The sequence below is a fragment of the Xenopus tropicalis genome, chromosome 8 (assembly GCF_000004195.4).
Source record: "Xenopus tropicalis strain Nigerian chromosome 8, UCB_Xtro_10.0, whole genome shotgun sequence".
In the NCBI taxonomy this organism is placed as follows: domain Eukaryota; kingdom Metazoa; phylum Chordata; class Amphibia; order Anura; family Pipidae; genus Xenopus; species Xenopus tropicalis.
Window position 1 is genome coordinate 96,298,647 of NC_030684.2, and position 13,309 is coordinate 96,311,955.

The 13,309-nt window shown below is 40.4% G+C and overlaps 1 protein-coding gene across 1 annotated transcript; it reads left to right on the forward strand.

The window, feature by feature from the left end:
- Nucleotides 1–2,729: 2,729 nt before the first annotated feature.
- Nucleotides 2,730–10,862, forward strand: pkdcc.1 (protein kinase domain containing, cytoplasmic homolog, gene 1). The gene is given in 7 exon segments (NM_001142110.1): nt 2,730–3,272; nt 4,617–4,739; nt 6,315–6,586; nt 6,766–6,845; nt 7,406–7,510; nt 7,954–8,133; nt 9,692–10,862. Coding segments are annotated over 7 exon segments (1,224 nt in total). The 5' UTR covers nt 2,730–2,906; the 3' UTR covers nt 9,790–10,862.
- The last annotated feature ends 2,447 nt before the right edge of the window (nt 10,863–13,309 follow it).

Genomic DNA, 13,309 nt, shown 5'->3' on the forward strand with positions numbered 1-13,309 from the left:
GTTTTAGTTTAGTTTTGTGGACCCATTTTTTCCTCCATTTCAATGTGTCTCTGTTCCAGTTACAAGCAGAAACCCAGAGGGGAATTCACCAAATAGTTGTAAATAGTAATTCAGAGTAGTTACTCATAGCAACCCATTAGAATTTATCTCACAGGGTGTCAGGAGTATGAAATGTCCTGATTTAATTTTTTGTAGTGTTTAGTAACTGTGTATCTTGAGATGCAGTTATACTATTATCCTGTTGTATTTCATCAATAACATTGTTTGAAAAACAAAAACCCCATGGAAAATATGTTTATCTTGTCCTTTAAACATTGTCATTCCTTCGAAATCTGAGATTTACTGTATGAAACACTGCAAAGAAACTCTGGCCACATCAATAATATACTGCAATAGAACAAAAGAACTTCAATTTCTTCCTCCAGAGTCTGCCTGTATTACGTTATCAGCCTGGAAGAACCCCCCAAAATCTGGCCCTGAATGGGCCCCTCAATTAAACACACAGGCAGCCAAGCATGGCAGAACCTTTGTTTATGTTGGAGGCCTGTAATGAGTTTCACACAAATGACCTAACGATGGCTAGGACTCTATGGTATTTAAAGGTTTATTGCCCCTTTTTATTTGGAGGCGTTGGTTGTCCTTTAATGAAGCGCTATGTTACTCTGTTTACAGGGAGCCTAAGCTGCTTTCACCTTACTCTGAACCATTGTCACAAACACAATAAAGCCATTCAGCCACATTTAGGTTTGAGCACGTCCTGTTAATGTCTTGTGATTCTAGCATCAGGCAAATTAAACGGCCACATTTGTTCTTTTCATAGAGGAATCATTTGCTCTCCTAAATCAGTGTCCTGCAATGGAAGCAGCAATGCAGCTTAGTTTTTATAGTCCAATATAGCTATGAGGCCCACAAAATGGTATGTGGTGCAGAACTAGAAATGTGGATTACAGAATGGCCCTTTTCAGTCTCAGTTATCTACCTCTCATCTCCACAAGCAGACATTTTAAGTACACTGAGGTCCAAACAATGTGGCCTGTTAGAAAGCAAAGGTCTATAGCAACTTTCAGCAGCTCCCTTGGCCAGAGCCATCTTTAGTGGGGTAGCACATAGGGGGTAGCTGCCCTGGAGCACAGGAAGGCAATGCTAATTGCAGAATCACCTACTTATTGACTCCTCCATTAATACAGGGAACCCCAAAAAGGCTAATTTATCCTGGTACCTTTAATCACTTAGTACTTCCCTGCCTTTGGCATTTGCCAGAGTATCCAGATTGCCAGTCCGGAACTGCTCATGTATAGAGTTAACTGAGCTGAGTCTCCCATATAAATGTACTGGGGTGTTTTTGTATTATGGCAGTAGCAATTTTTTAGGTACCATGTGCCTTAATATGTATGAATGCAAAGGCCTTAAGGTCAAAGCATCATGTACACAGTGCAGCTCTGTAGCAGAATTCCATTACAAATGTGGGGGAATGTGTGGTGGGGTTCCCTATGATGTTCAACCTCTCCCTACAAGCAGAACTGTGCAGCTGTGGGATGGGTGGGGAGTTAAGTGGGAGCAGCTGGGAACCCACAGAGCATGCTAAAGCAGGCCAGAACCCCAGTGTGTGGCCCCAGAACAATGCAGGAGAAGCTTAGGGCACAACCAGCAAACTATAGGCAAATGGGAAAAAGCAAATAATTTGCCAGATGTATATGCCATAACCCTTCCCACCAGCAGGCCCTACATTACATAAGGATAACATTACATTACATAAGGATAACATTACATGGAATATGTTGAACAGCAGTGGCCTAAAGTTGAACACACACAGAATGTGTCTCTGTGCTTCCAAAACTTGCCTCAAAGCCAGAAATGTAAAAATGGGCACTTATTTTGAGGCCACTTGGAGAAACATCAAAGGGCGGAGGTGAGCAACATGTTGCTCCTGAGCCACTTGTTAGGGATCACTGGTCTATAGTATCTTACAGGAACCCCTCTAGCATTTGCCAGCATCTACAGATTGCCAGTCCTGGCTACATCGTGCTGCAGATATGAGATCATTACAAATACATAGGCTAACTTGGCCATACATTTTGGTCCATTTCAGTCTGGCCATTTGATTGTCTTGTAACCCTGTTAGTTAGATAATATAACAGTTGTAGTTCAAGTAGTGCCTCCTGCAGGCTAGCAGTCCACTTGGGGCTAACAAATAGCCAATAACAGCCCCTGGGGACGGCAGGCCCTGTACAATCTGTCCCACCCTGAGTGTTGCTTATGAGTAAAAATAGTTGGGGATCCTGCTATAGACAGTCACTATTCAGTGGGCCTGTGGGTGTACCTGGGCCTCTGTGTACTTGAAATTCCAAAGCCATTTTGAATCCCAGCCTGGTTATAGCATTGCAGTGTTGGAATAGTACCCAAACAGTGTGGCATCAGAGGATTTCTTTCAGCACAAGGGAAAAGAACACACAAGTCTGCAGTGAGCAGGATCAAGATGCCAATACGGTTACATATGTACCAATACAGCATGGGTTAATAGCCTGCTATTTCCTTATTGCCCGTTAGGGGGAGCAGGAGGCAAATGACATCGAAGAGATCGCTTCGCTGAGAGATGTCAGGTATGGGATAAACCCTGAGGGGGGGGTAGGACACTCCTTAAAGTGTGTCCCTGGCCCCATTATCCAATCCCACTATACAAACAAGGGCCGGCATTCCTCAGCTAATTAGTTCATTTACAGTAAAGGGCAGAGGTGAGAGGGCTGCCAAGGCCGGCGATGAAGGGAGCCGTTATCCTGTGCGGAGCCGCAGTGACTGTGCTGGTTGCGCTCTATTTGCGCTTCTCCTACACGGAACCACTGGCCCATAATGGGAGGCACAAGTCCTTGCTGCGAGCCCAGCGCAACCCCGGGCTGGAGAGGGAAATCATGGAGAGACACGGAGACATGATGATCTTACTCACTTCACTACTGGCGGGTTCGGGGGAAGATGGAGCAAGGGGAGAGGATCAGCTGCTTCCCAGGGCGATGGGGCAGGGGGCTCTAGGCTGTAAGGACCTCACGTATATATCTGGGCTCCAATATGTGGGCTCCGGCTTCACTAAACTTGTCCTGAGGGGAACTCTGCTCAACGGCAAGGAAATTGCCCTCAAATCCGTGCACAATGGGGGCAACGATGTGACTCGCTGCGTGCGGCGCTACGGGGACCTGACTGGGTGCGGCACCCTCGCCACCTACAAACTGCACAAGGAGGTCACCCTGCTCCGGACCTTGCGGCACCCCGGGATCATTACGGTAAGGAGGGGTCCCTGTGTTACTTTCACTGCTGCTGCTACAGAACTGTAACTCTCAGTAGCCAAGAGCTAAACATATGTCGGTACTTTACCTTTGCCTGCTATTCGGCGCTTTAGCCATGGCACTGTAAATATATATTTACCTTAGCGCCCATTTACGCTGCAGGGCTTGACATGTAGGGTACCTGACTTGTATATAGGTATGCATGGTACAGGGCAGGCAAAGGCTGGCAATCAGTAAATTCTGGCAAATGCTGTAGGCTGTAGCAACTGTTTGGTTGACTGCCAGGATCTATTCTGCATCTCATTCCTGATCTGATATAGGGTATTTGCCTTGAAGGATATAACACAGCTAGGGTAGGGTCATCTATACAGCTCAGAGCAGAAAATAACCTACTTTATCGGGGTCAGACAGCAAAATATTATATCGTGGAAAAAACTGAGCTGAAGGTGTGAAGTGACCCCAATCTGTCCTGGTACTGTGCCATGTATCATGATCCCAGGGCCAAATGGGCCACATATCTTTAGCCTTTTGTAAAAACAAGCAAGCAATATAATGAGACCTGCAGTGCTTTTGCCATTATGTTATCTGTGTACCATGATGTAACTGAGACTCTGCTAATATCAGTTAAATCATGACAGTTTCACAAGAAGATCTATTCGGTCAGGAAGACACATTGGGGAAATGGGATGTTTGGCCGGATGTGCTAAAATAAGAGAAAAATGACTGGCATCAGGTCTTAAATACACTGCACATGGCTTGGTGTTATTAATGGCATGATTGTTCCATTACATCTAAATCCAGGTACCTTGCTGTGAAATCAATGCAGAACCTTTAGTGGAATCATATCAATATTCTAAATCATGCTTTTCTCTCTCTCTAAAACCAGAGGGTTTAATGCAAAAGAAATACAAAACTGCCATATATCAGTACAGTTTGGCCACAAGACCGAATCTTATAGGAATGAATTGTTAGCACTAGAAAGGAACCAGTGTGGCAACTCTTATAGATGCACAGACCTTTATTCCCTCAAGCATGCCAGTAGTGGTGCTTTACTGTCATTTTTGGGTTGAAAAGTGCCAGTTCTGGCAATGTCAGGCTTTTCCAATTCAACTCACTCAGTGTGCCCAAAATTGCCATTTCAGGGTGATCCAGTTTCCATATGTTTCTAAAAAATACCAAGGGTCTGAAGCACATCTGGCCTGTAGAATTGTTCAGCAAACCACATTTAGAGATAATGCAAATATCTTAATTGCTTTTTAATTGGCAATGATGTTCTAAATCCACATTCAGCCACTCAGGGCATGTGTTTTATTATTGAAATGTGTCTTTTCTCTTTTGCAGTTGCATGGACATTGCTACGAGAATAGCATTGCTCCTGACTTTAGGGTCACAGCTATGCTGGAACTCGGATCTCCCCTTGAGATGATTCAGCTTCTGCAGACCCCCTGGGAGAAGAGATTTAAAGTAAGAAAACATAACAATGACAATTGTTCCAACAAGTCTCAGGCTCCATGCTGACTAATATTAACCACATAGCTGCTGGATGTGGAGGTGCTCAAGTGACATCTTTGTTCATGCAAGTCCCGCCAGTTGTTGATGGGTTAATGTATTCATGAATCCCCCCCCCAGGGATTAGCAAACACACTGTATTTCAATGCGTCCCACCCCCAGTCCACATTAGCAATTCTGGTATTTGCAATTTACCTTTTAAAGGCCTACAGCAGAAAACAGATAGGGATTTACTAGATGGACTTGCATAAGCATGAACCCTTCATACAGCTGCATAGTATATCTGTATATTTTGGTTTTTCACTTGGAATCTGCAACTGAATGTAGCCGCAGGCTTCTAGGGGGAAATCTAATCCAGTAGTGGCATATACCATAGGTGGATTGTAGACAGCAGCTGAAGAATAAGACAGATGAAAGAAGTATACTGCCTCCACAGAACTGAACCAGATAGTTGTAAAGAAGGGCTAGATGCATTTTTAGCAAGTTAGAATATACAGGCCTATTGATATTAATACTCAGTGAAATACTGACCATTCTGGGGCTCTGTAGCAACTAGAAATTGGTATATGCTGGGTCAAGGTTGAACTTGATGGGCACTGTTGTGTAACCATGTACTATCATCACACCCCTTTCCAATTGTTATATTGTTGTCACAGTTTATATATAACAAGGTAATATGTGAAGAAGGAAAACAGACAGACCTTCTAGTGGGATCATTCAATCTGGAGACATTTGCCGTATAATCCTATTGTACCTTTTACCCAGACTAATGAGAGGTGCTGCAGCGGCAAATGAACATGCAGTATATGCCTGTGTGTCCCAATGAATTAACATTCAGCATACACATACAGATCTACAAATTGGTCAAGTAGCCAGATGAGCTGAAAGGATATTTAAGAAAGCTAGCCCCCACTGGTAATAGGCCAGATTAGTTGGACTAATCCTTTAACCATGATCTACAGGCAGATTTCTCAAAATTTGAGATTAGAGCTCAGAACAGAAAAATTCACCCACCCCTTTCTATTCATTCCTATGGGATTTATAGAAATGTATCAAATGTTGAACTCTAGCTTTCACCCGCTGATAAAATACACTTCTAAAATTCCCAAAGAATTAAATAGAAAGTGGGACCCTTAATGTTGTTAAAACCACAAGTGGGTGAATTTTTCTATGGTGAGCTCTAATCTCACATTTTAAAAAAGAAATGTGCCCTTAAAGGTGGACATACACGCTACAACTATAATATCATTCGTCCACTCTGCTAATGTATATGCTGGTAAAAACAAAGAAATTCATTACCCCTACCTGACGATTCAGCATTAACTTTACGATGTTCGGGCATCTTCAAAGGAACCTGATCAAAATTCTCAGTCCTGCCCCATCGACAAGACAATCAATATCCAAGGCTTTTACCGATATCAGTTGCATCCACCATACACACATTTAGCATTATAAAGTTATGGAGTACAGGAATTATTACATTTCTAGTGTGAAATACTTACATATGCTTTTTTTATCTTTTTTTTCCAGATTTGCCTGGAACTGGTAAATTTGCTGCATTATTTAGCCAACTCTCCCATGGGTTCCATTGCTCTCCTGGATTTCCAGCCAAGGCAGTTTGTCCTAGTTGATGAAAACCTGAAAGTGACAGATATAGATGATGCCACAATGGAGGAGCTTGAATGCAAAACTGACAAGGACTGTGCTCTTGAATTTCCATCCAGGACATTTGCTGTCAAGTGCTCCAAGGCTGGGAGATGCACTGGCATCAATGAAAAAAGGAACCTCTTCAATGCATATAGGTATGAGGAACAGAATAGCCAGATACATTTGCATATCTTTTTATATGTTGGGTAACCCTGGGCATTTATCAAGTACCAAGATGCCACGTGTGGCATCAGCCTCTAACTCATGCCTCTAAAATGCTTGATGTCTGCTGACTGAAGCAAAAGTAACTCATGCTGGATTATTTATGTTTTAGGTTTTTTTTTACGTATCTGCTACCTCACGCAGCGCCTCCTGCTTTGCAGCCTCTTCTCTTGGACATTATGAATGCTACAGGTACTGATTATTCCTTGTTGTATGTGTGTCACAGTGGGGAAATCTGATGTTAAACTACTGCTTTCTGCTTCCCTCATGGGATTGGTAGTTCACTATCTAAAGGCCTAAATGGCTCTCCTATAGGGATGTAACCAGTGGTTCTCAAGTAGGATCTCTTGCTACTTTGGTTGGAATGGTCTGTTATAAAATTGATAAGATTCTGGGGTAGAACCTCAGCTATAAACTGTGACAGAGAATTAGAAAGGAGATTACTAAATTTTAACCTAATACATATATATAATTTTTAAAGAACACTTTATTATAAACATTAAAGTTAAATGTAATTTTTTTGCTGATGGTGTTCATTTAGTATAGTATATATAGTAAGTATAGGCTGGAGGTGGTTGTCAGATTCTCTTGGGTTTATGGCATGTTTGTGCTTGCTGTAGTTCATCCCTGCAATCAGCTGCTTGGCTTAAAGTTGGATGAAAGCTTGCAATATATATATGGCATATAGTGGCACCATTATACACTATTATGAGAAATTTCTAGACACCTGATGGATTTTTTTCTTTTTGTAGGTGACTTACGCTATGGCATTAATGAAACCCTGGAAGCATTTCAGAATGTTTTGAATCTGTACAAATCAGGAATGAACCATAGGAGGCGACTGCTATATTTAAAAGGTATCTTGCTAGTAATAACATGGGTGCATTGTCATCTTCCTTACTGTTGCCAGCTGTCTGTCATATTCCCAACAGCCTCTCCTCATGGTGCTTTCTCCTTCATTATCTTGTTTTCAAGTAAAGTAACTTTTTTTTTGCCAGTGTGTGGGGGGAATTACTTAGTGTTATAAGGCCAGCATAGCATATGTTTCTTTTGGGCCTTATTTGACTAATATGGCTTAAGCCAGTGACAGCTGGCAGTTCAGTTCTTCTACAAATAACTTTCTCTTAAAACATGTCACTAAAATCTGAATGTCCATTGAGGTTTAAATTTAAAATTTGAGTAGATAGTAGCAAAGAAAGAAAACGTGCTCATCCCTCCAAGTGGTACTGAGAGTGTGCATGTATATTTGTGAGTGTCTGGCAGCAATAAAGACAAACTCCCAATTTTTGCTGTGTTGCAGACTACATGCTGATAGAAGGATACAGACTAAATGAAACCAATGATGGCTACAGATGTTGGCCGTCTTACAATCACAGAGGGTGTGTGCTGTCTGTTCACAATTCAGAAGAAGCTGCCGAATTCTGTAGCAAGAACACAAACTGTCACCACTTTATCATTGGTCACCAAAGAACCTGGACAGGTAAGAAGATTCCTCTCAGAATTGTCATACATATCTGTGACCTGCCCCAGCAGCCTGTACTGGATAAAAGCATAAAACAAACTTTTCAAGGGCTGAAGCTTATATTTCTTTAAGAGATACATATCTGAAAAAGAAATCATTTCAGTATGTTGAGCTCAGTATTGAGCTGCATCAGTGCACCAATGCCAGTGTATCTGATTTTCTAACATGCCAGATAGATGTCTGGGTGAATTTGCAAGAGACTCATATAAGCTGCTGATTTATTCTGGATGGGCCTGTTTAGCAGCTTTTATTGGTCCATGTATAGACAATGCTTGATTTTTTTGCTAATAAAATATTTTCACAAAATAATTTATTTCCTAAATCCCCCATTAATTTCATTCTTATCTTGCTCTATGTGCATCCAGTTGCTGTGGCAGCAGCATTTTCCAGCAGATTTGAGCACTTTAGATGGTTATCTGTCCATTATTCGCAGCAATATTTTGGGGGCATGATGGCTCTCGCAGATATGTAGGAACCAAGTCATTAATATCGGTTATATTAAACTAGAGGCTTTTATTGGATGCCAACACTAGTCTGCCACAGGGCTTATGGTGTTCATGCACACTTTTAATAATGGGAAGGGAAATCCCATTTCATGTACCTTTTGTCCCCACTGCATAAAAGAGGTTATTGAGTTTTATGAAGCTGGAAAGTTGATATGTTCAGTGTAAAGTGCTGTTAAGGGCCCATGTCCATCTCCATGTAAGGCTGTTTGTACACAACCTGCCTGTGGATTTTTAGGGACAATCGCTCTTAGCCATGTTCTAAACTTAGATTCATATGACATGAGAGATACAAAATGTACTTTTACATGCTTACTAGGTACCGTAATATTATTTGTTTCTATGTGCATGAGCAAAGCCACTAACATTAGGAGTTGGGCCAGTTAGTAGAGGACCCAGAATATGAGAGGAGAAATGCAGGACTTTTGGTGCACAGGGCATCTGTAGATGGGAAATTGTATAGCAGCCCTAGCAACTAAACAATTCACTGGCACAGTTTGTTAAGGGCTAAAGTTTCTCTTTAAAGCAACAATATTTCTTCAGGTTACCTTTCCTTTATTACCAATTAATGGCAAATAAAACACGTTGCACATATTCATGGAGTAATGGTACAGATTATTAGATGTACAGTATATCCCATCTCTTTGTATATTATGTACCTTTTTTGAAATGTCCTTCATAGACACCAACAATCATGAATGGGTATGTTTTTACATTGTGTATTGCAGCTAATCTGTATAAGTGTTTTGCCATATTTATGTATAAGGGGAAGATCATTTATAGGACGTACTACAGCAGGAGGGTAAAGCAAATAAGGAGAAATCACTAGTGCTTTATAAGATGCCAGTGGCATCTAATTTGCTAATTGTGAGAGGTGCCTTTGTAATAGTATTTGAGCAGAAGCTATTTTTATGTAGGTAGTATGACTGACATGTTCCTTTGCTCATATTTTGCTTTATGATGACTGTCCTCTGGAAATGTTCTATCTAATGCATACATGTCTTATTCCGCAGGCCGACTTCTAGCAACATTCACCAGTAGCACGCACAAACTTATCCCCGATGTCAATTCACGTGTTTATATGAAAAAACCAAGCAACGTCAAAAAGTGATGGGGAGATGCTTTAGAGTCACGCTGGCTTAGACACCCTTTAGTTATGTGATGCACTGAAGGAATAATTGGCCCTATTGCCAGTTTGAGGAATTATAAGGGTTGTCCAAGTGTCATACACTCAGCATCTTTAAAACATTCAGCATTTACATTGGGCACTAATGCTTAAAAGCAAGTTCTCAAGACTCCTTCCTGTTTGATATAAAGAAGTTTTACAAAATCCTTGACTGGGGTAGAAGACAAAAATGTGTGCCAGATTGTCGATTATGAGATTAATCCAGTATAAATGATGGAAGGATCATGTAGGAGACTATGGTTGGTTAGTTAATGTGCATTTGGCACCAGGACGGTTGAGTTGCTTGGATTTCAGAAACTCATCTATATGCCTGAGCTGGAATGGAAAATACCAAACTGATTTTTTAATGTAGAAGGAAATTAATTTTGGCCAGGGAACCACACAGTACTGCACTACAATGGGAGTCATACTTTGTACTTTAAATTATGAAGTTACAGATCAAACACTCAACAGTTACTTAAATAAGGCAGTGACAATCAGCCTGTGGCCTTCCAGCTACAGACTGAGATTTGTAATTAGGGCACAATGCCACAGAATGGCTTTTCCAGATGTGGTGACAATTGCCCAGTACTGCTTCTCACAAAGATCTATATCACAATGTGGATATTTTTAATAGGCAGCTACCTTTTATAGCCATAGGAAAGCAATAGCTTACTGTATGTTGCTAAACTTAAACTTCCATCATTCCACAGACTGTGGGAAAAATGCATTGGTGCTTTAAAAAAACTGTAAAACATAGGAATACATTTGATTTTTTTGTAATGACTTCAAACTATTTTACTTTCATTATTTTAAGAACATATCTGTATTTATAGAGATAGAGAGTTATGTTCCAAACATATTTCAAGGTAACGCCTTAACTGAGCATACATCTGTTGATTCATAGGTGCATTGTTTTTAATAGCCTTATAGGTTGAAAATGTTCTTTCAGTGAAAGATATTTTTAATGTTGTTAATTGTGTTGTAAAATATAGCAATAAATTATTTTTGGTCACTAATGCTGTTGCTGGTTTTGAATAGTTGCCTTATTCTACACCTATCTTAGTATGTTTTATAATAGGAGTCTGGATAATGGATTTCCAGATAATAGATCTCCAGATAACTACTAAATCTAATAAAATACAAAAATATCCTTTGAGGATATTAAAAGCCACCTTGGAGTTTGAGAAGCTCTATACATGTATATATTTAACAGCAGGAGCGTATTAGTCCCTATAATAATAATAATGGCCATGGATGTTGTGCATATGCTAAGGTTCAGTTGTACCCCGCTTTGTTGACACCTGTATGCATGTGAAAGGTTAATCTGCTGAGCACACAATCAGCACCACCCCCAGCACACAAACACCACAGCTGAGTTGTCATAAGGCAGCTGTGCCAGATGGCCCATCACAAACAATGGTGGCTATGGCCTACAGTCCAGTGGACTTGGGATTCCTGGTTTGTGGGCAGCCTTTATAAAATAGTATAGTTACATAGTTACATAGGGTTGAAAAAAGACCAGTGTCCATCAAGTTCAACCCATCCAAGTAAACCCAGCACACCCAACCCACACCTACCAATCTATACACTGAAGGATTTACTACAGATAGAAAGCCATAATAGAAAATAAGGTTGGTTTCATTTCATCTCGTCCATATATTACAGTAGATTTGTTCTCGTGTCATCCGTTTTAATTGATACAATATCTCAGGGATTCTTATAATAATTGTAATGGTATGAATTCTTTTAGAGGAAAGTTCAGCCTGGCCCCTTAATGGGCTTTCTGGGCCTTACTAAGCAATACATTGAAACAAGGCATTGGAGTGCCTTTAAATTAGTCAGTATGAGAGACATGGTAAGTGATTAAATGGTAGGTATATTAGACCTTTAGGTTGCATTAATATGGGGTATCTTTAAATTATGTGAGTTCTCATTCATTTATTCATTCATTTTTTCTTTATAGAGTATGTGAATTGCTACCAAACTATGCAGAAAAGTTATTAGCTGCTCTGCATTTTAAGGCAATGGCACAAGGAGCTACTTGTATCCAGCTACTTGTCACTGCTACAAAATAGACAATACTGATAATTGAAATGTGTGTTTTAGCAGAGACAAGTCTCAGTATTGTCTATGACTGGGTATTTTCTGGCATTTCTGACAAGTAGCTCCATGTGTAGCCCTAAGTACATGCCGCAGACCATGTTGCTGAGTAGATAAGATTTTTTTAATACCTTTCTGATATACCTAATACCTTCCTTATACTTTAAAATGGCCAGTAATTGCATCATAAAATAGAAAAGGACTCTATTGACGCTTCCTTTTAGAGGGTATTGTGGGACTTTGTAAATCAATTAAGCCAGTTCTATAATCATTCCAGTGCAGTTAGTGCCTAATTATTTCAGCGAATGCAGGCAGGCTTAATATACATTAGTTGTACAGAGCAGTGAGGAGCAGTGAGGCGGTGGAGGAGGGGGTGTCATTGTCTTTTAACTTGATGCCTGCTGAGAGAAGCCCTAGGGCACAGCCAGCCCCAGTGAGCAGCATCTTCCTTTGTCTTATCAGCTTGCATAGAAAGGAATCATTCACAAGCTGGGCAATTCAATCACACACTGTTTATGTAAGGAAGGGTTCTGCTAGCCCCCCATGTGTAAACAATACTGACGTGTGCACTATATGTCAGCCAGAGATCTGATAATCTAGCCATCTGCCCTGGGAATTTAACTTTGGCAAAAGGGGATCTATACACTATCTCCTATTTACTTCTAAATGAAATACTAACATAAGGGACCAGTAACGTGAAAAAATATGCACATAAACTTTATATGGGTTAATCATACACCTACAAATAAACAACATGTCCTTTTTTATATGAGAGAAACTTTCCTTCTATAGCTCTGTAGAGAGTCATGAATGGCATTTGACCTCTGCTTATCACCCTGGTCAAATACTGCAATCTTTGTATTCTGCAGAGCCTATCTGCTATATAAAGGCAATGGCACACATTGCATTTCTCAGCTAGTAGTACAGGCAGTTTCCATTCATATGAATTACAGGGGGCATGGAGAGATACATGGTATTTTTCTGGCAGATTATAAACATTGACGGACAATATATTTTGCATGCCATTAGCCCAAGAGTGTTTGTTGCATGCCTGTTTTGTAGTTGTAAAGGGTTATTTAAACTCTCCCTGCATTAGTGAAGGTAAATATCACTGAAAAACATAGCAGACAAAGTTTCCAGATAATAATCGCCAGTGAGAAAAGAAATTGCCCTAAAACCAATGTTCTCTCAAAAATTTGGGGCGCTGTGTGTGCAAAAATGAACTTTTGTATACACTTTTTAAACCAAGTACAAACTTTTAAAACCTGTGCTTGCAGAAAAGTGGGTGGCTTTTATTAGATAAAAATTTTTGTGCAGCAAACTTTGTTGTGTTGTGTTTAGCTGGCAAATAAAGGTCGCCAAA